The 25,057-nt window shown below is 37.8% G+C and overlaps 1 protein-coding gene across 1 annotated transcript in view; it reads left to right on the top strand.

The window, feature by feature from the left end:
• Window positions 1–25,057, top strand: part of LOC125250468 — an 82,027-nt gene that overhangs the window by 16,928 nt on the left and 40,042 nt on the right. Inside the window, 8 exon segments of the mRNA XM_048163061.1 lie at window positions 2,931–3,253; window positions 12,469–12,608; window positions 16,050–16,148; window positions 19,121–19,252; window positions 19,343–19,462; window positions 21,592–21,630; window positions 23,848–23,913; window positions 24,610–24,666. Of these exon segments, the coding sequence (XP_048019018.1) occupies window positions 3,187–3,253; window positions 12,469–12,608; window positions 16,050–16,148; window positions 19,121–19,252; window positions 19,343–19,462; window positions 21,592–21,630; window positions 23,848–23,913; window positions 24,610–24,666 (720 nt within the window). The 5' untranslated portion in view covers window positions 2,931–3,186.

Genomic DNA, 25,057 nt, shown 5'->3' on the forward strand with positions numbered 1-25,057 from the left:
TCATTCTTTTGTCAGACTCAGGCATGTTCATAATAAAAAACGCATTGTCCCAGAGTGACAAAACAGGCCTTTTCCTTTTTTGATGCAAAGATGGACATGCACACGTTCCGGTCTGCTGCCTGAGGTACTTTTACGGGAGTCTGATCACAGGCAGCAGCTTTCCTAACCTTCATCAGTTATTTGCAAATGAAAGCTTGTTTATTAATGATGCATGACTTCACCAGCAGAAGCGCTCAAGTCTTTGAAGAGTAGAGGATAATGTTCTTCATTTTAGTGGTCAAAATTTTTGATATTTTAAGGAATACTATTTATATACAACTTAAAGGTGCAATGTGTAAGAATTTTGCAGTAAAATATACAAAAACCGCTAGATATTTTGTTCACTTGAGCACTTATAATATATCCCAAATGTTTGCAACTATTTGTAAATCGTGAGAAAATTGCAATTTTAACCAAGGCTCCGGGACGTGTGAGGAGTCGCCTGTCAATTGCGTCATACCTGCGTTACCCTCGGTTTCCGGTTTTAATTTGTAGAAACCATATAAACATCAAAGACGCTTTAATATTTACATGTTTTAATAGGCAAGGGGACAACTGTTTTGATATATTTATAGACAGAAAACCAATTATTGTTATACAGCTCAACACCTTTAGTCTTATTGTTTAAATCTAATTTACCATGCTTTACCATGCCTCAGAGAAAAACACTATTTTGTGAAGTAGCTAACATAGCATAATCAGATACAGCTTTATTTTTAGTAACAGTAATACAGCATTTTCTCCATCATCAATACATTTTAAAATTAATTGCATGCCATTTATCAACACAAGCTATCGAGCATTTAATATGATATTCTAAAATTGTTCTAGCTTACTGCAGTGTGTCTCAAACAACTGTCTCACAGCAGCCGCCGCGCGAACGCACAGAGTAATGTTATAACATCATTTTCAACACACTCAAATGTATCTAATATGATAAACAGAGCTGCGTTACCTCATACTCATGACCGGAAAAGCAGAAGCGGCGCCGGCAACTGTGGCATAATAAAGGTTCTGCTGCTCGCGGCATGTTGCGCAGTCACTCCAGCGGCCTCGTTCAGTTCCCACAACACTCGGTCTTGCTTTGCTTCATACTACAGTAACGTTAATAATCGCATTCATGAACATGATTTCTTCCTGAGTCCTATCCCAATTATTTTCCACCGGTCGTTGAGGTGAAGACCACATGTCCCAAGATTCCACGCTCAAACTTGGCGCCGTCAAGCTACACCTTTGTTTTGAATAGGCCTCTAGTGACCTCTAGCGGACAGAAAATTTACATATTGCACCTTTAAACTCTAAACGTTTTATATTTTAATGAACATTATGAATAGAAGTTTATTGAAACTTTATACAAAATCTAATAATACTTACAATAATAATAACAATTAAAAAGTTTGTGGTTTTTGTTTTTGAGTGTCATATTTGATACATTATGCTATTATGATACCAAAGACTATAGATATAGAAAGATGGGACACTCATATTACTATGAATGGGGGAAACTGCAACACACAATTTCGCGGAATACGTCCTGCTATCTGAAAAAAGTACCAGTCAGCAGTTTGTGAAGTCATTGCTTATCTTCAGCTGCCCTTAGAAGCTCCAGTTCCCATAGAAACCTGAGATTTGCACTTAGGACTGCACATGCGCATTCACAATATACTTTTTTTTTTTAAAGCCATTTGAGTGTAAGAAACAACATTTATGAGGCATTTTGTGTAATATTTTATTGGTGATTTCAAATTTGATAGTAAGCTTGGTGAACAGCTTTGAAGAATTTGATGTTTCGCCATTCAAAGAGATGGGAGCTGTACTTGCAAGACGGAAATAGCTTCCCGAGAAGCATTTCAAAAATGGCAGAGTGAATTTGCACTCAAACCAAGCAAAAATATGCAATTTAATATTGGATATTTAGCCAAAGTGTAAGATGATATTCTGATGCTTGTAATTTAAAACAATGATTTCTATAGCACATACTGTACTTACATGAAATGAATATAAATATCACTCGTCACTCTACAGTATATCTGCCAAAAAAAGTTTTATGATCAAAGTTCTGTAGTTGTAAAACATATATGAAGAGTTCAGATGCAAAAGCCTCTAAGTGCCATCTGAAATTTTCTTCTAAAATGAGCATTTTTATCAAGCTTGTATGTTTAGGTTCAGTAATTTAACTTTAATGTCAATTAATAGGTCATTTTCATTGCCATTAAAGTGAATTAACTGAACATAAACATGCGAGCTTGATAAAAATGCTCATTTTAGAAGAAACTTTCAGATGGCACTTAGAGGCTTTTGCATCTGAACTCTTCATATTGTAATGCAATGCAATACAATGATGATTGAGAGATGAACAAATAAACCTTCCTCAAAAGCCTAATGGATCGTATTTGATACTCATGATTTGTCTAAAAAAATTATGTATGGATAATTTAGTAAACCAAAGCTGCTTCAGTCCAGTAAGTGTTCGTCTTGAAATATTACTAACAATATATACGTTATTCTTACATTTACTTCATAAAAATCCGTAAAGATTTCAGAGCAAAAAGAGATGCATGAAGGATGCCTGAAGGAGGAAGTTTTTACAATTATGCTAAAAGGCCTTTCAGTTCGACTATTGCTTAGAGGGCAGAAATCATGTAGTAGATTGTGTGCAATACTTTTTTTCAGTTTTGATTACATTGATAATAAAGAAGCCTTAAAATTTGTGTATCAAATATGATAGAATATACTTTATAGAGTTAGAGAAAATAGAGAAAAAGAAAATAGGGTAAATCCTCTCAAATCAGAAATGTGGTTCTTATATATAATTATATATTACATATATAATTGCAACATCTGTACAATCTGTGATAAAATACCTCTTCTATTTCTATCTCTCTCCACAGAGTGACAGCCAAGCAGTTTGGATGCAGACTAAGAATAATGAAATAATGTGAATGCCACTGGATCAGCTGCAAACACAGAGGAACACTGTTAAATTGTATGCAGGAAAGTACAGAAGAAATATAGACAATCGCACTAACTGGACCAGTTCCTTGTGTTGTGGACAATAATGCAGCATTTTGAATTTGCCTCAGATGACTAGAGGATACTACAAGATAACCATCTCCATGCTACTGAGAGGAATAGAGACACAGGAGGATGTCAACAGAGGCAGAGCATCAAGCAGATGTCAAACTCAGTGTCAAAAAGGAGTCCAGGAGAAGAGGTCAGTTCAGAGGCGGGGGTGCTAATGACATTAACTTTAAGAATTTCTTTAATGGCATTGTGCAAACATTGTTCCACCACAGTCTGTTGTCTTTCCTATTGTGACCTATTAAGGCAAACATTCCAGCTTCCGACTCGCTTACTGTGTATTATCTAAAAATATTTCTCTCACCATATTTGCCCGCAAAAGGGGAGCTTGCGAGCACACTTCTGAAACCTAAAATGATGAACGGGACATCCTATGGTCTCGTGGACCATAAGACTGAAATTGCGGAAGTCCACAAGACCGAAATTGCATAGAAGTGTGCCATTTGGGATTCAGGCTAATACAAACAGCTATGATGATAGTTAGTGTCCATGGTTACAGATTAGTGGTGGGAAAATCAAGGAACACAGGAACTGAAGAATTACAAACTAAAAGTCCATGAACAAAACTAAACTGAACATAATGGTGACAGCTCTCTTACCACTATGTGATTACCCATGTTGCTTAAAACCTGCATGACTTTCTTCTGTGAAACTCAGAAGAAAATATTCACACTGCCCTTTTCCATACTCTATAAGGTGACCAGAGGCTGTCAAACTCCAAAAACTCCATAACAGTATCATAACAGCAACATCAATTTAACATGTGTTGGGCAGCTTGGATCACGTACCTTTCCCGCAGAAGCTCAATCTGTTTTGTTTTTTTCTTCACTATTTTTAGATGCATTTTGTCCATAGTAATTCGTTATTCAGTGCTGTAATTTGACGTGACTGGTGGAAGTTTTCCGTGCATGGTGGGCAGGATTGACTAATCAATAATGACATTCATTATCGATGATTTTCATTATCGATTATTATTAATTTGATCGATTAGTTGTTGCAGCCCTAGTTATTTCTGATTATCACCTTTGTGATATGATCCTCTGTGATATAACTCGCATCGCACAGTCATATGGTCTTACTTTGAAAAGTAACATAACAAGTAACAAGTACAATTGTTTGTTGGCTGTCATGTTTTAATATTGTCTCTGATGAGAGATTCAGTATACCTGTGTTCTGCTCTCACTACCCACAAATGATAAATGAAATGGCCTCATCCTTGAATTTTTTTCCATCACCATAGCAACTGCTGCTTACCGACAAAAATCCATGTGAAATCTGATTCAAGCACAGAGCTGTCATGCAAGCTGCACAAACACACACATAGTAACTTATGGCAATTCTGGCAGAATGTCAAACTTTTATTAAATAAACACGTAACAAAAAATGGCATTCTGGGTTGAGCACACTGAGACACTTTCATCAGTGTTCTTTAAATGTTTAAAACATGCAATACACTTGATAAATGGATGAAAATTTCTACTTGGATTAGGGAAGTAGTCTAAGTGGTAGTCTTGGGCATCATTAGCATAAATTGTGAAGCACCTTATAAAAAAGCAGATGATTTTCACATTTTCCATTTTAATGCTGTCTATACTTGATAAAAAAAAATGTGAAAAGGTATATAGAAACCCGATTCCAAAAAAGTTGGGACACTGTACAAATTGTGAATAAAAACAGAATGCAATGATATGGAAGTTTCAAATTTCAATATTTTATTCAGAATACAACATAGATGACATATCAAATGTTTAAACTGAGAAAATCATTTTAAGGGAAAAATAAGTTGATTTTAAATTTCATGGCATCAACACATCTCAAAAAAGTTGGCACAAGACCATATTTAGCACTGTGTGGCATCCCCTCTTCTTTTTATAACAGTCTGCAAACGTCTGGGGACTGAGGAGACAAGTTGCTCAAGTTTAGGAATAGGAATGTTGTCCCATTCTTGTCTAATACAAGCTTCTAGTTGCTCAACTGTCTTAGGTCTTCTTTGTCGCATCTTCCTCTTTATGATGCGGCAAATGTTTTCTATGGGTGAAAGATCTGGACCGCAGGCTGGCCATTTCAGTACCCTGATCCTTCTTCTACGCAGACATGATGTTGTAATTGATGCAGTATGTGGTCTGGCATTGTCATGTTGGAAAATGCAAGGTCTTCCCTGAAAGAGACGACATCTGGATGGGAGCATATGTTGTTCTAGAACTTGGATATACCTTTCAGCATTGATGGTGCCTTTCCAGATGTGTAAGCTGCCCATGCCACACGCTGATAACAACTTGGGCTGTCCTTGTCCTCTTTAGTCAGGATGACATGGCATCCCAGTTTTCCAAAAAGAACTTCAAATTTTGATTTGTCTGACCACAGAACAGTCTTCCATTTTGCCACTGTCCATTTTAAATGAGCCTTGGCCCAGAGAAAACGCCTGCGCTTCTGGATCATGTTTAGATATGGCTCCTTTTTTGACTTATAGAGTTTTAGCCGGCAACGGCGAATGGCACGGTGGATTGTGTTCACAGACAATGTTTTCTGGAAGTATTCCTGAGCCCATGTTGTGATTTCCATTACAGTTGCATTCCTGCATGTGATGCAGTTCCGTCTAAGGGCCCGAAGATCACGGGCATCCAGTATGGTTTTCTGGCCTTGACCCTTACGCACAGAGATTGTTCCAGCTTCTCTGAATCTTTGGATGATATTATGCACTGTAGATGATGATAACTTAAAACTGTTTGCAATTTTTCTCTGAGAAACTCCTTTCTGATAGTGCTCCACTATTTTTCGCCACAGCATTGGGGGAATTGGTGATCCTCTGCCCATCTTGACTTCTGAGAGACACTGACACTCTGAGAGGCTCTTTTTATACCCAATCATGTTGCCAATTGACCTAATAAGTTGCAAATTGGTCCTTCTTCTGTTCCTTATATGTACATTTAACTTTTCCGGCCAATATTTGGCATGACATTTCAAAATGACATTTCAAAATGTAATACATATCATGCATAAATATAATGTATTTATACATTTAGCAGATTTTATTTTATTTTTTAATTTTGATATTATATGATATTCATGTGTTTCAATAATGCATTTTGTAAACACTGTTATGTGTAAGAGCAGAAGTCACCAATTAGTGTCCAACACTCTAACGGCTGATATTGCCCACAACCCATTGTGAGGCAGGTGTGTTTGATCAGGGTTGGAGCTAAACTCTGCAGGAAAGTGGATCTCAAGGGCCATAGTTGCCCAGCCCTGCCCTGCCCTATGGATTCTACCCACATTGTGAATCAGCTCTCATTAATTCATTTTTATTTATGGAACCAATTCATATTTATTAATGCAACCAGTCTTGTGTCCAGATGTAGCACATGGTCAGTTGGTGACCTCTTCACCCTGAGAGGTCCTCAAACCTGTCAGGCCTCCTTTGATCAAATCAGAATATCCAAGAACCACTTAGTGGCAACAATCTCCCATTTATTTATTGTGCATTTCTTGCTTACAAGGTCAATGATTGTGTTAGTGGCGTAATGCCTAATTCTGATTAATATTCCTGTAGACGTGATTAATCATTGTGTTATTATGCTAAAGACCTTTGAGCTATGCATTAGAATCCCAGACACACAAAGCTATATTAATGTTGAAAATATGTCAGACATTAGAAATGACTATAACTTCTATTTATCTATTTAAAACGTCTCCTTTTTCTATTTTTATTTATTATTTTTCTATTCTTGTGTTCTTATTTAACCTCTGCCCCTTTCAAAATTTTTTCAATTAAAAAAAAAAAAAAAAAAACTAGTAAAAAAAATACACAAAAAAAGAGTATTGATTTCCAAAAGACTAAAATTATGATTTTATCAAAGTTTGCTCAAAACATGGTTTCCTATTTATATGTCCTAACTGTCCTAACTTTTATTTGGAACCCAGCTGATTCATTACAAAAAAGTGCTGAATATTCTGCATTGAATATGAGGCATATCTGGTCTTTTGTCTCTTGGGGTTTAAAAGGTCAATGAGTTTCTGTGTCAGGCCTCCAAAAACTAAACAGCCTCTTGACAGATTGGGGTGTCTAGAGAGTCTCTTCCTCCTCCCCATATGCTGCCATCTGTCTTGCTCTCACCGAACTGTTGAACATTTGATGGCTGACACATGGTCCTTTAGGAAATTCACTGATCTACTTTCATTACAGCGGAACCAATAAGATTATGCATTTTCCTGTGAGAATAGAACAAAAAATATTGAGCAGAGCGGTTTTATGTTTCAGTTTTCAAACCATAACAGTTAAAGGTTTATATGCTTCACTGATATATTTATTATTATATTTATCAGCATATTTTTGAAGACACCATGCTGGAGCATCACCATGCAACTGTTTCACTGTGATTCATCACTCCACACACAACTTCTTGTATTCTGCCAAAAACATGGTTCTTTGAAATGGCTTTTAAGTGAATTTGCTCACACCAATAATTTGTGGTTAAGACCATTAAAAACTTTTCTTTTTTTTTTTTTTCTTTTTTTTGCCTAGGAGTCTCTTAAAAAGACAAAACCCTTGACATTGTATGAATCAGAAAAAGGTGTATTATATAAATATTGATGCAAGAAAAATACAAAGCTTGACATTTTCACAGCTTTGTCAGCAGCCTTGTCACCTGACCTGAATACTGTGCGCTGATTCACTAAAACTGACATCGGTTTCTGTACACAAACAACAAAGGCGCTTGTCGGTTTCTGCTGCAAAACGTGAACTCACGGTGCCTTGACAGTGGACAATACCAGCTTTTCTGACAAAATGTATTTAGGGTTCAGAACATGCTATATGTGGAGAATAATGGACAGCAGTCAGTTCATTTTTCTTAAAAGTAGCGTTTATCGCTTTTTGCAAATGAACTCTTCATATGCAATTAGCTGTTCTACCTTTTCTCTGGTGTAATTTCAGTTAAATTATCTTTTTGTTATCTATTAACAGAATATGTACTGGATCAATTTGGTTAGCAGTAGAACTTGCATTAAATATGTTTTTGAACCCATTAGATACAAAAATGGCAGACAATAATGTGAAAGCAGTTGTTACTGCTGAGCTACTGCTGTGCTGTAAATGTGTGGAGCTCTTCTGAGCATCAGTGAGATTTTTGTTTACTTTCTAAAGCATTGAGAGTAGCATATTAAATTTACATTTAGAATAATTCATTTAGCAGGCTCTTTAATCCATAGCGACTTAAAAGTGACATCTCAAACAATTTGTCAACAATATTCACAGTACACAATGCTTGGCTTTGGCATTAAAAGTATAAACTATCATATAAAGTTAGATGAGTGGAACAGGTAAGGGTTTTGGAAAGCGAGCTTGTTCACTGACCGTAACTTGCGGGAGGGAGCATACACTTGAATGAGTATAGGAGGATGTGGCAGTCCTAAAGGCGAGCATCAAGGCTTTACATTTGATGTGAATGCTGGTGAAGCCAGTGGAGTGGGACCAGTAGAGGTGTGACTGATTGAGGCTGAAAGAAGACCCCTGGATCATCTGCTGAGGCTTAGTCATGCTTGCCAGTAGGCTAGTAGTATTGTTCAGATGTGGTTAGTAACCCTGCAAACATGCTCCTGTGTGGCCCATGCTGGCTTTTTGCGGGCACAGTGGGCTAGGGCCAGCCCACACCAAACCTAAACAGGCCCAGTGAAAGCTTGCCAGGCGAGGCCCACAGCTTTGGGCTCACTACGGGCTCTCTGTGGGCAGCCCACACTAGCGAACTGCCTACATTAAGCCCATGATGGCCCAGTGTGGGCCAGCCTGTTCGGGCCCAGAGCAACTTTTGTACATTTGGGCCCATGCAGGTTTTGTGTAAGGAGCCCACTTTCATTTCCCATGCTCTGACTGGCTGTATTTTTATACAGCATTTTCTGTTTTCTTAAATGACATAGAAATGTATGTAAAATTACAAAAATAATCTGTAATTAATACAATTACAAAACAGTTGGATGATAAAACGGTCAAATGACTGGCAGTAAAGTAAAACCTCCTTATTTAAATAAGCTGAAAACACTCACATGATCAGCAGCAGAACATTAAACGCTAACAGATCTGTCTAGATCTCAGCATCTTTACTTCATTACAATCAGTTTGACTATTTGTTTCTTACAAAACTTTTAGATGTTGATGTTTTATTGAAAATAGTCAATTTTGAAGTCACTGTTTTGGAGGTGAGCATTTGCTTTAGTTGGGATCTTGACCCTTGACTTCATAAATTTAATGTTTTTCTGGCTGCTGTAACTGTGTGTTTCTGAAGCACATTTGTTTTTAGCAAAAATTGCAACAGAAATGCTGGTTAGATGAAGTTGATTACTTATTGATGATTCAATCATCATGCAGTGTTCAGAATCAAAGAGATTTTTATTTTACATAGTATGATTTAGGAAATATTTGAGTGACAGATGCACCTGTCATTGACCATTTCTTTTTTAACAATCATTAACCGTTATTTTTATTAATGGTAAATGTTTGGCACCCTGTGCTGCCAGATTTATTGTTGTAGATTAATAGTGCGGGCCCTGTGTGGGCACAGTGAGGGATTCCTGGGGCTAAGTTAGGGCTGCCCATGCAGGGCCATCGCTAAGGGGCCAACGTTTTGCCAATGAGCAAATTATCAGGGGCCCTGCGCTGGCAGCCCACTGGGGCCCCTTATGCCATCCCTAAGTGGGCCCGTAAAGGGCCATTGTAGGATTGTTTGCAGGGAAAGCTTAACTGGTCATCAAACATAACCACCAGGTTTCCAGTGTTGAACAGTGATGCTGTGGTTGCCTAACAAAGTAGCGCAAAGAACTAAACTTCACAAAGTTGAGCTGAATGTAATGTCTCTTCATCCAAACTGAGATATCTGAAAGGCAGACAGAGATACAAGCTGAGATAATGGGGTCGGTGGGTTGTAACGACAGACAGAACTACATATGATCTGCATAGTAGTGATAAGAGAAGCCAAGTGATCGTATGATCGACCTTTATGATCGTGTTCAGTGAGGTTATATATGGAGAGGGTTTAAGAATACAAAGTACCAAGATTGTTGTTAACAGTTTGAGGGGGCTTGATGTTGCTGATTTTATTCTGGTAGTAACAGAGGAAAAAATGTTATGCTTTTCTTAAGCTCAGGAGACTAGTGGTGAATCTCAGATATCTCTCATTTTAGTGTCAATAGTGATGTTTCTCCTAAAATTCCTCAGGAGAAATAAAAATAGTTGACCATTACAGAATAAAATTTCACAGAAATGATTTATCTCAAGCTTCAAACCAAAATAGCCAATCATGATGACAATCTCTCACTTGTACCAATTAATCACTCTCTTCATTAAGATTGATAATTTGCAGTGGAGCCACACTCCAGTTTCATCTCCCCTCAACCAATCATCTGCATTAGCTAGATGAACCCATGCAATTGGGTCATTCCCGGCTCTCCAGAGATGAATGGCAATAAAGAATTCACTTGTGCCTATACTGTGGAGAACCTGGCCATTTCCTTCCCTCATGCCCAGTCCGCTCAAACAGTTTGATGAGTGTTCTCATTCCTCCTCATAAAAGCAGAAGTCCTAGTATGACAGTCCTAGTATTCTCAGAACATAGAACGATTACTGTTAATGCTCTCATCGACTTGGGAGCTGCAGGCAATTTTATCGACTTTTCTCTTTGTGAAAAATGATCTCTCATATCCACTCCCTGTATGCCTTCTGTGTCTGTTACAGACTAGATGTTTGGCCCCTTCACAATGGTGCCATTCAATGCTTTCACTTCAAATTGGGAGTTTGCATCATGAACAAATTCAACTGTTGATCATTTGTCTGTCATTCTTGCTTACTCCTGGCTGGCCAAATATAATCCCCTAATCACCTGGACAGATGGAGAAATCACCAAATAAGGGAACAGCCTGTTTCTCCACCTGCCTCAAAACCATCCAACCTTTAAAATGTAGTCTCCGTCCGTCTCTTCATGCTACCATCAACTCCTAACTGTGTTTAGCAAAACCAAGATATTTACCGAACTCAATCTTTGTCATGCTTACAACCTTGCTCACATAAGTGAGGGAGATGAGTGGAAGATAGCATTCATCACCCATTCAGGCCACTACGAATATTGTGTCATGCCATATGGCCTAGTTAACTCACTGTCTGTTTTCTAAACCTTCATGAATGAGATCTTCTGAAACATGTTGAATCAAAGTATGATTGTTTATATTGTTGACGTCCTCGTCAATTCAAACAAATTGGAGTCCCATATCAAACTTGAACAAGAGCTTCTACTTCGCCTAAAGAACAACCACTTACTGGTCAAAGCGGAGAAGTGTAAATTTCATGTTTCCTCTACCACCTTTCTAGTATACATGATCGGTCCAGAGAAAGCATGCATGGCCATGGACACATCCAAGGTTGATGCGGTAAAGAACTGGCCCCTTCCTAATACCATCAAAGTGATGCAGAGATTTGTGGGCTTTTACAGACAATTAATTTGAAATTTGAGTGCTATCGCTGCTCCCCTCAAATCTCTCCTAGAAGGCAAACCCAAGACCCTCCTTTGGACTCCACAAGCCTCATCAGCATTGCAATCTCTAAAGCATCATTTTACCACAGCCCCTGTACTCCACCATCCTGATCTATCTCAAGCCTTCTTTGTAGAGGTAGATTCCTCCAACATTGGTATAAGGGGGAAGCCCTTTCTCAAGGCCACGTCAACCCTGAGAAAATGTACCTATGTGCCCTCTACTCACACAAGTTAAACCCAGTTTGAGGAAGGCTATCAGAACTTCTTGCCATGAAAGCAGCTTTAAAGGAATGGCAACACTGGTTGGAGGGTGCTGAACATCCTATCACTATTCTGACTGTTCATCGAAATCTAGAGTATCTAAAAACTGCAAAACGAGTATACCTGCCTTAGGGTTTTGAATTGAAGGGTTCTGAAATAGGGTTTTGCATGCCTGACAACACCATTCAACTCTGCAAGTGGACCTTCATTCTGTCTCTGAGTCTGCATCCAACGTCACATCAGGAAATATTTGTAATTCACAAAATGAAAATATCATAAATAATAAGCATTTACTAAGTAAAATGTTTGGTAGTTGATGAAAATTGTTTTATTGTCCATAACATTTCTGTAATGGCAGCCAAGATTCTTTAAAAAAAAAGGGAATTTTGCCAAGACTTTTCACAAGGTTGTCAGAACATATTACACCTACCAAAGTATCACATTAACATAAAATGATCTATGTGCACATATGCATAATGAATATTCCAGCATAACACTCTCTAAATGGTTACAAGATTTATTAGCTTCAATGAATTACAGTCTCACTCCATCTATCTCTCTGTTTGTGTAGGTCAGGATCGCAGTGAGCAGGCTCTGATTCAGCGCTTCAGAGGGGATGGCATCAGTTACAAGGCCAAACTGATTGGGATTGATGATGTGACGGCCACACGTGGTGACAAGCTGTGTCAGGACTCCATGTTGAAGCTAAAGGTAAAGATTCCTCATAGCAGTGGAAAGAGCAGGAAATGTGATTGCTTGAGAGAATCTATGTTAGGATATGAAAGACAGTGGAACAATGCTGGAGCACATTAGTAAATGTAAATGCAAACAAAGACAACTCTTGGACGAATTGTATGAAATTTTATTATATAAATATTATATTGGATATGGACGTTTTTTTCCCCTTTTGCATTTGAGTCTTTGCTTATTATAGTTGCTAGTGAAGGGTTTGACGTTGTTATTTTCCTATGGCTGTAGAGTCATTAATCAGTAAGCTTTGGTGTTTGGCTCAAAAACCTGGCAGCAGAAGAGCACCCATAAACTGCTTTGCACAAAGTTTTTTTTTAATTTTTTTTATTTTTATCAAGTCCTACTGTCTGGTCCTGCCTTTATAGACTTTCTTGGGTAAGACGCATCTGTTGCTTTGATCTAAATTTTCAGGTATAGTGGACAGCAGGCATGAGCACTCTTTCCCACTTATCACTGTGAAAAAGATTCATGCGAGTATTATCCGACTTCTGTGAGCAACATAATAGCATCCCCCTTGTTAAAAAAAAAAAAGACAGAAAGCATCCCCTCTATAAAGCCACCATTCCCCCTTACTATCCCCTTTAGATTTGCAGTGTTATGTATTATGTAAAAGTTATCATGGAAACGAAATTTTAAAATTCTCTGTATGATAATTTACAAACTATAAATAACAGCGATTGACCAATCAGAACTCTGTATTGTAACGCGCTGCGCACAGTCAAGCCAGAGCTCTGATTCAAGCAAGCTTTCGGCATTTTTCGCGCTTGTTCAGAAAGATCAGGAGATTGGTTCAAGCGCATCTTTTGACGTTCTTTAAAAAGAAAAGAACAGAAGGTATGATATTACTTTGATTAGTGTTTTAAGAAAACTGTTTTGCTTTCGTTTTCAACTCAACATTTCTATTCAGGGAAACCAATTAAGTGGTCATTAAATAAAACACAAAGGGAAAACCCGCTAGGCAGACCAACGATTTTAACACCTCTGTCAAAAATAATTTAATGAATAATGTCTATTTTTATACTCTTTAAACCAATAAATAAAAATGTTAAAGGTACAACAACACCCCCCCGCCCCCGGCAATGACCACACCATCCCCCTTGAAATTTTTTTACAATTCGACCTCTGATGATAATACAGGCAAATGGTCAGGGTGGCAGCAAACAATACGTGGAATATCCAAGCAAACAGGCAGAGAATCAAAAGGGCTGGCAGCAACGGGTTGAAACAGGATAAACAGTACAGGGTCATACACAAGAGATTACACAAGAGATCAATAAACAGGAAAGAACTTTCAGAATTGTCAGCCACGACAAAACATGACTTCGCAAGGTGTGCATATGTGTGTGGCATAAATAGTCCACGAGATGAGGAACAGGTGCATGAGAAATCAGCTCCAGGTGCGGGGTGAAGGGAAATGTAGTCCGAAACAGGTTAATACTCCAGTGAAGGGGCCCTCTGGTGGTGATCGGAGGGAGCCACAGAGGCTTGATTTTTGACAGTTGAACTCAATGTAAAAAGTATTGTTTATTGCTGTTAAGTAAAATCAAGTGTTTTTTTGTTTGTTTGTTTGTTTATTTGGATAGAATGTTTTTCCCCCAGATTGTTTCAGATCCATGGTTTCTTCAGTGTGGTTTTATGTTGTTTAGGTTGAAAAGGGATGGATTCCAACAATTTTACCACAAAGCCATAGATTTTTAGTATACTCAATGTTCTGGCTTGCTGGTTCTCAGCTGTCAGTAAATAATAATATAAGCTTCAGTATTCCCTATGTTCTTGTCTCAATGTTGAGGACCGCTGACATTGGAAGCCATCCACAGTACATTCAGAAAGTATTCTGACCCCTTCATTCAAAAAAAAAAAAAGTGTCTGAATTCTTTCTGAATGTACTCTATGTATATATTGTAGTTAAGCAGTAAAACTTTAGAATACTGATCCTTCATTAATGAATAACTACAAAGGAACAAATGAATAATGCATTATTAACACTCTAGTAACTATTATTAACTAACAATAAACTCTGATTAATGAATTAGTAAGTAATAGTGCTCAGTTGAAGGTGGTAGTGCACTATTAACTAATCAGTAATTACTGTTTTTTCATACCTCCCAGAGAACTACTAAGAACTACTATATACAGGTTCATAATTAACATGAATGATGCATAATGTATAATTAATTCTAAAGTAAAGGCCTTGGTAACCCACTAGTAATGACTGAAGTATTACTAATATTACAAATAATTACTAATTATTGATAATGAATTATGGATCAGTATTCTAAAGTGAAAAACATGATAACTCTCTAGTAACTACTGAAGTCTTTGTAAACTTTTGATGTTTTTGTATGTTTTTGTACAGTAATTCCTTATGATATATTTGGTAACACTTAAGTAATTACTAGTGGGTTACCATGATCTTCACTTTAGAATACTGATCCAAATAATTAGTATTTCCTTTAGAAGGATGTAGTAACTCTTAAGTAATTACTAGTGGGTTACTATGATCTTCACTTCAGAATACTGATCCAAATAAGAAGTAGTTACTTTAGAGTTATGTAGTAACTCTTGAGTTATTACTATCCAATACTTTACAAAAACCTCAAAAGTTTACAATGACTTCAGTAGTTACTAGAGAGTTATCATGTTTCACACTTTAGAATACTGATCCAAATTATTAGTAATTCCTTCTTAAGTATTTGGTAATGATTCAGTCATTACTAGTGGGTTACCAAGGCCTTTACTCTAGAATTAATTATACATAATTCATTATTCACATTAATTACAAACATGTATATAGTAGTTCTTAGTAGTTCTCTGGGAGGTATGAAAAAAACTAGTTACTGATTAGCTAATAGTGAACTACCATCTTCAACTGAGCACTATTACTTACTAATTCATTCATCAGAGTTTCTTGTTAGTTAATAGTAGTTACTAGAGTGTTAATAATGCATTACTCATTTGTTCCTGTGTAGTTATTCATTAATGAAGGATCAGTATTCTAAAGTGTTACCAGTTAAGCCACTGAGTATTGTCTTGAGACAGATCAAAGTTTCAAACCTGCTCCAAGTGACCATGCAGTGTGCTTAGAATTGCTTTTTATTATTCAACACAAGGTGAATACAATGATAGAGTCTGCTTCAGACTTCAGTCATGATCTGTTTCATTTCTGCCCTCAGAATTCTGAGAAAATTAGCAAATTATACACATCCCTTTCAAATGTTTGGAAGTGCTGAATGAGTAACAAGAGTGACCATACATATTATGCAGAACACTATACGCAGAAACCCGCTATTCAAAGTATGTCAACATATTGCTGATGAAGTGAGAATTTACCTTTACAGCACATTTTTATCCACGCTTGCTTGTAATTCTTCTCATACTTATTTTTATTGTTTATTGCTACAGGGAATTGCTGCCTCAGCACGGTCAAAAGGGAACCACAAACAGAGAATATTCTTGACTGTGTCTTTTGGTGGAATCAAGATTTATGATGAGAGATCAGGGGTAAGAGTATTCTAGAAGTGTATTCTAGTTTTATTAGTGTAAATCCTATATCTCTTTAACCCTAATTGTGATCCTTGTTGTGTCAGATAAACACTGCTCTAAATATAAGCAATATGAACACTGAATATCAGCATAACTGTGATTCATCTGTAGGAAGGAGACAGCAGGTAATTACAGCCATGCTAATATTCAGTACTACAGTACGGAGCCCCGGACATGACATGCAGAAAAAAATAGTAGGCTAAATCATGTGGATTTATAAATCAAGGGAACGAATTAGTAACTCGTGCGCACGAATTAGTAAATCGAGGGAACGAAATAGTAAATTGTGTGCACAAATTAGTAAATCGAGGAAACATAATAGTAACTCGTGCGCACAAATTAGTAAATCGAGGGAACGTAATAGTAAATAGTGCACACGAATTTGTAAACCGAGGGAACGAAATAGTAAATCGTTTGCACGAATTAGTAAATCGAGGGAACGAAATAGTAAATTGCGTGCACGAATTAGTAAATCGAGGGAACGAAATAGTAAATTGTGCGCACAAATTAGTAAATCGAGGGAACGAAATAGTAAATTGTGTGCACAAATTAGTAAATCGAGGGAACGAAATAGTAACTCGTGCGCACAAATTAGTAAATCGAGGGAACGTAATAGTAAATCGTGCACACGAATTTGTAAACCGAGGGAACGAAATAGTAAATTGTTTGCACGAATTAGTAAATCGAGGGAACGAAATAGTAAATTGCGTGCACGAATTAGTAAATCGAGGGAATGAAATAGTAAATCGTGTGCACGAATTAGTAAATCGAGGGAACGAAATAGTAAATCGTGCGCACGAATTAGTAAATCGAGGGAACGAAATAGTAAATTGCGTGCACGAATTAGAAAATCGAGGGAACGAAATAGTAAATTGCGTGCACGAATTAGTAAATCGAGGGAATGAAATAGTAAATTGCGTGCACGAATTAGTAAATCGAGGGAACGAAATAGTAAATTTGCACGAATTGCGAGGGAACGAAATAGAATTAGTAAATCGAGGGAACGAAATATTGCGTGCACGAAAGTAAATCGAGGGAACGAAATAGTAAACTGCGTTCACGAATTAGTAAATCGAGGGAACGAAATAGTAAATTGCGAATTTCACGAATTTAAATCGAGTAAACGAAATAGAACGAAATGAAATTGCGTTAGTAAATCGAGGGAACGAAATAGTAAATTGCGTGCACGAATTAGTAAATCGAGGGAACTAAATAGTAAATTGCGTTCACGAATTAGAAAATCGAGGGAACGAAATAGTAAATTGCGTGCACGAATTAGTAAATCGAGGGAACGAAATAGTAAATTGCGTTCACGAATTAGAAAATCGAGGGAACGAAATAGTAAATTGCGTGCACGAATTAGTAAATCGAGGGAACGAAATAGTAAATTGCGTTCACGAATTAGAAAATCGAGGGAACGAAATAGTAAATTGCGTGCACGAATTAGTAAATCGAGGGAACGAAATAGTAAATTGCGTGCACGAATTAGTAAATCGAGGGAACGAAATAGTAAATTGCGTTGCACGAATTAGTAAATCGAGGGAACGAAATAGTAAATTGCGTGCACGAATTAGAAAATCGAGGGAACGAAATAGTAAATTGCGTGCACGAATTAGTAAATCGAGGGAACTAAATAGTAAATTGCGTTCACGAATTAGTAAATCGAGGGAACGAAATAGTAAATTGCGTTCACGAATTAGAAAATCGAGGGAACGAAATAGTAAATCGTGCGCACAAATTAGTAAATTGAGGGAACGAAATAGTAAATTGTGCGTACGAATTAGTAAACCGAGGGGACGAAATAGTAAATCGTTTGCACAAATTAGTAAATCAAGGGAACGAAATAGTAAATTGTGCGCACGAATTAGTAAACCGAGGGAACGAAATAGTAAATTGTGCGCACAAATTAGTAAACCGAGGGAACGAAATAGTAAATCATGCGCACGATTTAATTTTTTTTCTTGCATGTCGTGTGGGGCTCCGTACTACAGCACAATCCTAGGTTCAATTAAATTTTTTTCCGCTTTTTTCCCCCATGCTCTTGCATGTAGAACTACTTTCTTATGCATATGGTCAACCCTACTGGTCGAGACTTCACAACAGTCCGTGGCCATCATTTTCTGTTTCTCCTCTTCATGATGCACTAAAAATGAACTGCAGTCAGGCCAGTCAAGCACACACACTGTCTAAAAAAACCACAGTGCTTTTGCACATGCAAATTGATCCAAATGGAAAATGACATATTTTTATGTTGTAATGTGTGTAAAAGAATAAAGCATGAACTGAATCCAGACAGCAAGCATTTAATGCATGGAAGCATGTGAACTTTTCATCTACAACTCCATAACTGAACTGAACTAGTCTCCCTCCACGTTCCTGCTCATTGAGTTACACTGCCATCTAATGATCATTCACAGAATCACAGTAATTCACACAACACATACTGAATCAAAGGTATGTTAGCAGGTAGATTTTTTTTCCTTAGGATTTTTAAATGCATTTATGGTGAAGTTTCTGCTACAAAAATTGTGTGTAGATGTAGGCATGGGCAAGGGTGGGCTGTGTGTTGAAAAGGGAAAGGTGTAGACTGTGATATTCAGCTGCAAAATAGCACGATAATAGATTTTTTTTTTTTTTTTTTTGGAAGCCAAAAACACAGTCACACGAGAAATATTTGTGGGCAGTGCATAGGTGCCTTTTTGGTGCCACAGACTCCCTCTTCTTCAGCTTCCGCTCATGTAATAACTCTCTCCACCCCAGTGTCAGAGTACTCCTTTCTGAGCAATGTTGGGTGGACTTTGGATACTCTTTAAAATTCAAATGTAAAATTCAACTTTTTTTTTTTTTTTGCATGAACTGGTAATATAAAAATGGCCTTGTTTTAGTAACTGTTCATGACATAATGATGTGATAACATCCCCAATCCTCAGGTCTTACAACACCACCACTCAGTACACGAAATCTCCTACATTGCCAAGGACACAAGGGACCATCGCGCCTTTGGCTATGTGTGTGGGAAAAAAGGCAACCACAAATTTGTGGCAATCAAGACAAGCCATTCGGTTTGTGGTCATAGACCATAATATTTCTAAATTAATCTTGCTTGTTAAAAGCGACACTATTTTTCTTTAACCTTAGTTATCCTCTTGTAGGCAGAGCCAGTTATACTGGACCTGCGTGACCTTTTCACCCTTGTCTATGACATCAAACAGAGGGAGGAGTCACAAAAAAAGTCTCAGAAGGACAAGCACTGTGAACAAGCCATCTATCAGGTAAGACCCTGAACTAAGTTCTTCAAAAACATTATTCATAAATTGCTGATGACTCTTTGTGGGTTGCCAGAAACAACTGACATATAAATCAGATAAATCCTACAATCTCTCATATGAAATAGAAATCATTCAAGAGCGTGTTTTGAACAGCAATTTTCTCTGCCACAATTGCTGTAAAACATTCCTTTAGAGAAAACATTGACAACTTATTGAGATCCATCCATTTGCCAGACACCTTGATCTTTGTAGTGTCGCAGGGATGCTGGAGCCTATATTGGGCCGCAGGCAGGGAAACACCCTGGATGCATGGCCAACTTATTGAGATGGTTCAGAGATTTATCAAAGTTTACAACTCCTTTTATCTTGACTACAGGCTGAACAACTGTTCCATTGTTTGGATTGTATGCCATCATGTTGAAAATACAAAAGAATACGTTTTCATGTAAATTATGTTTACAGCAGCAGTTTCCGTTTCAGTCACTTCTAGGATTAGTCCACTTTCAAATAAAAATTTCCTGATAATTTACTCACCCCCATGTCATCCAAGATGTCCATGTCCTTCTTTCTTCAGTCGAAAAGAAATTAAGGCTTTTGATGAAAACATTCCAGGATTATTCTCTTTACAGTGGACTTCAATGGACTCCAAACGGTTGAAGGTCAAAATTAGCTTTAGTGCAGCTTCAAAGGGCTTTCAACGATACCAGACAAGGAATAAGGGTCTTATCTAGTGAAATGATAATTTTCTTAAAAAAAAAATACAAATGTATATGCTCTATAAACACAAATGATGGTTCCGCCATTCCGCCTTCCGTATTCTTCAAAAAGCTTACGCTGTATGTCCTACGCATTCCCTATTCAACTTACAGAACGAACGCGGTGCAAGTTCCGTTTTTTCCATAAGTAGAATAGGGAAGGCGTAGAACATACAGCGTAAGCGTTTTGAAGAATACGGAAGGCGGAATGGCGAATTCCTTTGAAGTCCATTGAAGTCCACTATAAGGAGAATAATCCTGGAATGTTTTCATCAAAAACCATAATTTCTTTTCGACTGAAGAAAGAAGGACATGGACAACATGGGGGTGAGTAAATTATCAGGAAATATTTATTTGAAAGTGGACTAATCCTTTAAGTCACTGATGATTTTGTAGAGGAGAGGAAAAACAAGCTGCTTATTTGCAGTTAGTTTTACAACTAATGAATTAATGATATACGGATATACTACCAACCAGGCCAGTTAATTGCCCTATTTATATCAGCTATTAATGATATCAGCTATTGATGATTGAATAAAAGATGTGGCAGATCCAAAATCTACCAACACCCTTGTGAATGGAGAGTGGACCTTTTCTTTTTCCAGAAGTAAGAGTGGTTTGCTTATGATGTTTTTCAGTTCCACACACTCTCAGAAAAAAAAAAATCAAAAATGTTTCCTTTAGGGGTACAACAGCTTGTCACTGGGGCATAACTTTTAAAAGGACAACTTTGTATCTTTTTACCCCTAAAAGGTGCACCTTAGAATAGCAATACATACCTTAAGGTACTATTATGAACCTTTTAGGGGTAAGAAAGATACAAAGATATCCTTTTAAGGGTTATGCCCCATCGACGAGTTGTTGTACCCCGAAAGGTAAAAGTTTTGCTATTTTTTTCTCAGAGTGTATGTTTGTTTTGTTTTTCTATAATTTCATTTTTAACTCTTTCTCCACCATTGATGGAAATTTCTGGCAATCCATGTTTTCAATGTTATACGGTAGAGGGTGCTGTTACACATCTTCCAAAAGAGTACAGAATCTGTGAAGCACCGGCAGAAAGTGATAAAAATCATTGCTTATGCACATGTAAAATAATGCTATCATCTGACATTAAACAGCATAGAAGACAAAAATGCCTAATGTTATTGGATGTAATGTCGACCCAGGACAAGGTATAGGACTGTGAACCTTTGGGGGTGTTGATGGACTTGATCTACTCTGTTTTTTGTTTTGATATATTGCATGTTCAGATATTCATACAACAAAATATTCTGGGAAATATTTGTGAAAATAGTCAAAAATGCTGGCGCTGGCTTTAAAAAAAAAAGCTAAAAATGTACTTCCAATAATGCCTGTTTTTCTTAATGACTGACACAGACGATTCTGGAAGATGAGATTGATGATCCAGTCTATCAGGTGAGTGGTCGCCAATCTCAATTACCACTTAACCTGATTTTATTAAGAACTGACATTCTATTTGATTTTATTATCATTTAACTCCTCCATTTAAGTGTTGTTGATATTGTTTGCAGTTGATTCTTACAGAACTTCTGTTAACCATTCAGCTCCTGTCATTGGCAGTGTATTGATATGCAGTCATGTTTTGTGGTTCTGTGTTCTACTGAGAGTCATAAACAGCCCCACTGGATGTACTGTACTGATATGTAGAACCCAGTGCTCACTCGCTCACACTGAATACAGACAACTTTAACCCGTCATTTAACCATCCATATTTTATCTCCAAACAGAATCCCTTAGATAGAAGCTCAAAATTGGTTTAGTTAAGCTTTGAAGAATTTGCACCAGTTTGTGATGGAAAAAGTCCAGTGTATTTACCTGTTGAAATAGTAATTTTCTGGATGTTATTTTTGCATTGTTATAAATTAAATGTATATTATTTTAGATTAGTTCTATATAATATTATCAGAGAAAATTCTCCTGCCCAGGAGACTTATACCGCCCATACACTACATGACTTCCAAAGTTGTTGTATTGCTTTTTAATTTGCGCAACAGTCCATCTCCACCGATGTCAGTTCCAGTTAAAACGTTTGTATCAAACGCAGGTCTAGATATTTAACCTGCTAAATATCTCTCATTCATGTGAACAAGCCATGATTTGCCTCTAATTTCAAGATTTTGTTGGTGATCTCTGTTAACTGTTGGCAGTCAAGGCTAACAGTGTGTAGTGTGTGTGCAGCATTAATGGAACTGTCAGTTAAGTATTAACTTCTCATGTTTTTAGATAGATTTCTCTTAAAATTAGGAGAAAAAATCTATGCATACATTAAGAGTATAGAGATAATATATGTTATGCTGATCAGGCATAACATTTTGTCCACTGACAGGTGAAGTGAATAACACTGATTATCTCTTCATCACGGTACCTGTTAAGGCAGGAACACACCAAGCCAATGGTCGGTCGTTGGGCAGTTTTTCTTCGTCAGCCGACTAAGTTTTCTCAGTGTGTTCTGCACCGTCGGCTGAAGTTGGTCCTCGTCTACTTTTTTTTGGCCGATTCGACATGTTGAATCGGCGTCGGAGCTCGTCGGTCCGTCGGGCCATCTGATCATTCTGATTGGCTGTTCAGCTACTGCCACCTGCTGGTTCGGAAAGGCATTTCATCTTACGCAGGCGCAGAACGGACGTGCTACTTGGTCGTCGGCTGTCGAGCGTTGGTTTGGTGTGTCAGGCCAACTTTGGACACAGATGCTGCTGACGTGAGCCAACCCCGCAGTCTGCTTTCGTCGCCACTAGTTCGTCGGCTTGGTGTGTTCCTGCCTTTAGTGGCTGGGATATATTAGGCAGCAAGTGAACATTTTGTCCTCAAAGTTGATATCTTAGAAGCAGGAAAAATGGGGAAGTGTAAGGATTTGAGTGAGTGTGACAAGGGCCAAATTGTGATGCTAGACAACTGGGTCAGAGCATCTCCAAGACTGCAGCTCTTGTGCGGTGTTCCCGGTCTGCAGTTGTAAGCATCTATCAAAAGTGGTCCAAGGAAGGAAGATTGGTGAACTGGCAACAGGGTCATGGGTGGCCAAGGCTGATTGATGCATATGAGGAGTGAAGGCTGGCCCGTGTGGTCCAATCCAACAGACGAGCTACTGTAGCTCAAATTGCTCAAGAAGTTAATGGAGCTGCATATGGGGCTGCATAGCCGCAGACCAGTCAGGGTGCCCATACTGACCCCTGTCCACAGCCGAAAGCGCCAACGGTGGGCACGTGAGCATCAGAACTGGACCACGGAGCAATGGAAAAAGGTGGCCTGGTCTGATGAATTGAATTGAAATCAGGGCTGTTTTGGCAGCAAAAGGGAGACCAGGAAGGTGGTCATAATGTTATGCCTGATCAGTGTTCTGACTTTTGATCACAGATTTTGGTATCTTGGCATCTCTTCTGAAAATGGGAGACTTGTGAGATGAGAAGTAGGAGAAACAACAGAAAAACAATTAAGAAATGAATGAGATATTGTTGATCTTCTATCCTGTGGAAACAAAAAGGGCCAGCCTACAGTTACAAAAGATACAAAATAATTTTTATTGATAAATAGTCAGCAATGAATGTTCTTAGTGTTGTCTCTGTCTGATTAGTTCCATATGGGGCCTTTCTCATTTTCTTTCCCAACTCCTTGTAGTACATTGTGTTTGAAGCTGGACACGAGCCCCTCCATGGCCACCAATCAGAGGAGAGCGTTTACCAGGTACTTCCTTGAGCCACTCCCCTCTTCGCCCACACCTCTACAGATAAGGGCTGCATCCGAAAACCTAGGTAGCTGTCTTGCTGCCTCACTGCCTTTTAAGACAATGACTTGTATGACAGCGTTTGTGCATGAAGGCACCTCACGAAACTGATTTCGGACAGACAGCGTAACAGTTTAATGATCTACAAGCAAAATAGTGTGAGCTTTGGTGAGAATTAAACAAATATTTAACTACAGTAGTAATTTCTCGCTAGAAATGACATCAAAATTGGAAAATGTTGGTCAAAATCGTACATTTTTACACAAACTGACCAGCAAACGCAACTTTCGGATGCCATCTTTATTTTTCTAGCTCAACTGTTACAGAATGGACGCACAGGATTGTGGGATATCAAAAGCAGATAAGGTTACATCTATGCTTCCTTCAAAAATTGAGACATGCCTTGATGCCTTCCTACCTACAAATGTGTCCTAAGGTGGCAGCATTTTCCAGTTTTCGGACGCAGCCATAGCATCACAAAGAAGGGGAATCTAAAAATAGTTTTCCTATAATATTATCTCCCCAAATTAAAATGTTCAATAATCTGTCAGTTTAAAAAGTATACTCAAACATACCTGCAATAGATGCAGTGCACATTTAATGAAATATTACTGAAGCACCGCAGTAGCCTTGTGTTAATTTACTATAATTTTTAGGTCCCCACAAGTCATCAGAAAGATGGGATCTATGATGTTCCAAAACACCATATGACTGTAGGTTCTCTCATATCTCAAACATTCGCTCAACCTCCCAGTCCCTTACCTCCATCAAACAAACCTCTCAGTGTTCTTCTCCCTTCTTCATTTAAAGATTTCAATGATTGGTTCTGAATCCCATAGCGAATTGAAAGCGATTGCTGTACTAAAATATTACTTTGTTGTTGTCCACATTGTGAGTCTTTCGGTATTATTTAAAGTAGCAACATTATACAAGGGAAATGGATGAGGGGATAATAAAACAGAGGTTTGTTTTGGGGGTTCACCTCTAGTATGGATGTACTGCATGGATTTTGAAAAAGTTAATGTGACAATTGCAATGCATTAAAGGTTACACTTTATTTCAATAGTCCACTTTAGATATTCTACTAAATAAACAATAAGTCAA

This window comes from Megalobrama amblycephala, linkage group LG17 (assembly GCF_018812025.1).
Source record: "Megalobrama amblycephala isolate DHTTF-2021 linkage group LG17, ASM1881202v1, whole genome shotgun sequence".
In the NCBI taxonomy this organism is placed as follows: domain Eukaryota; kingdom Metazoa; phylum Chordata; class Actinopteri; order Cypriniformes; family Xenocyprididae; genus Megalobrama; species Megalobrama amblycephala.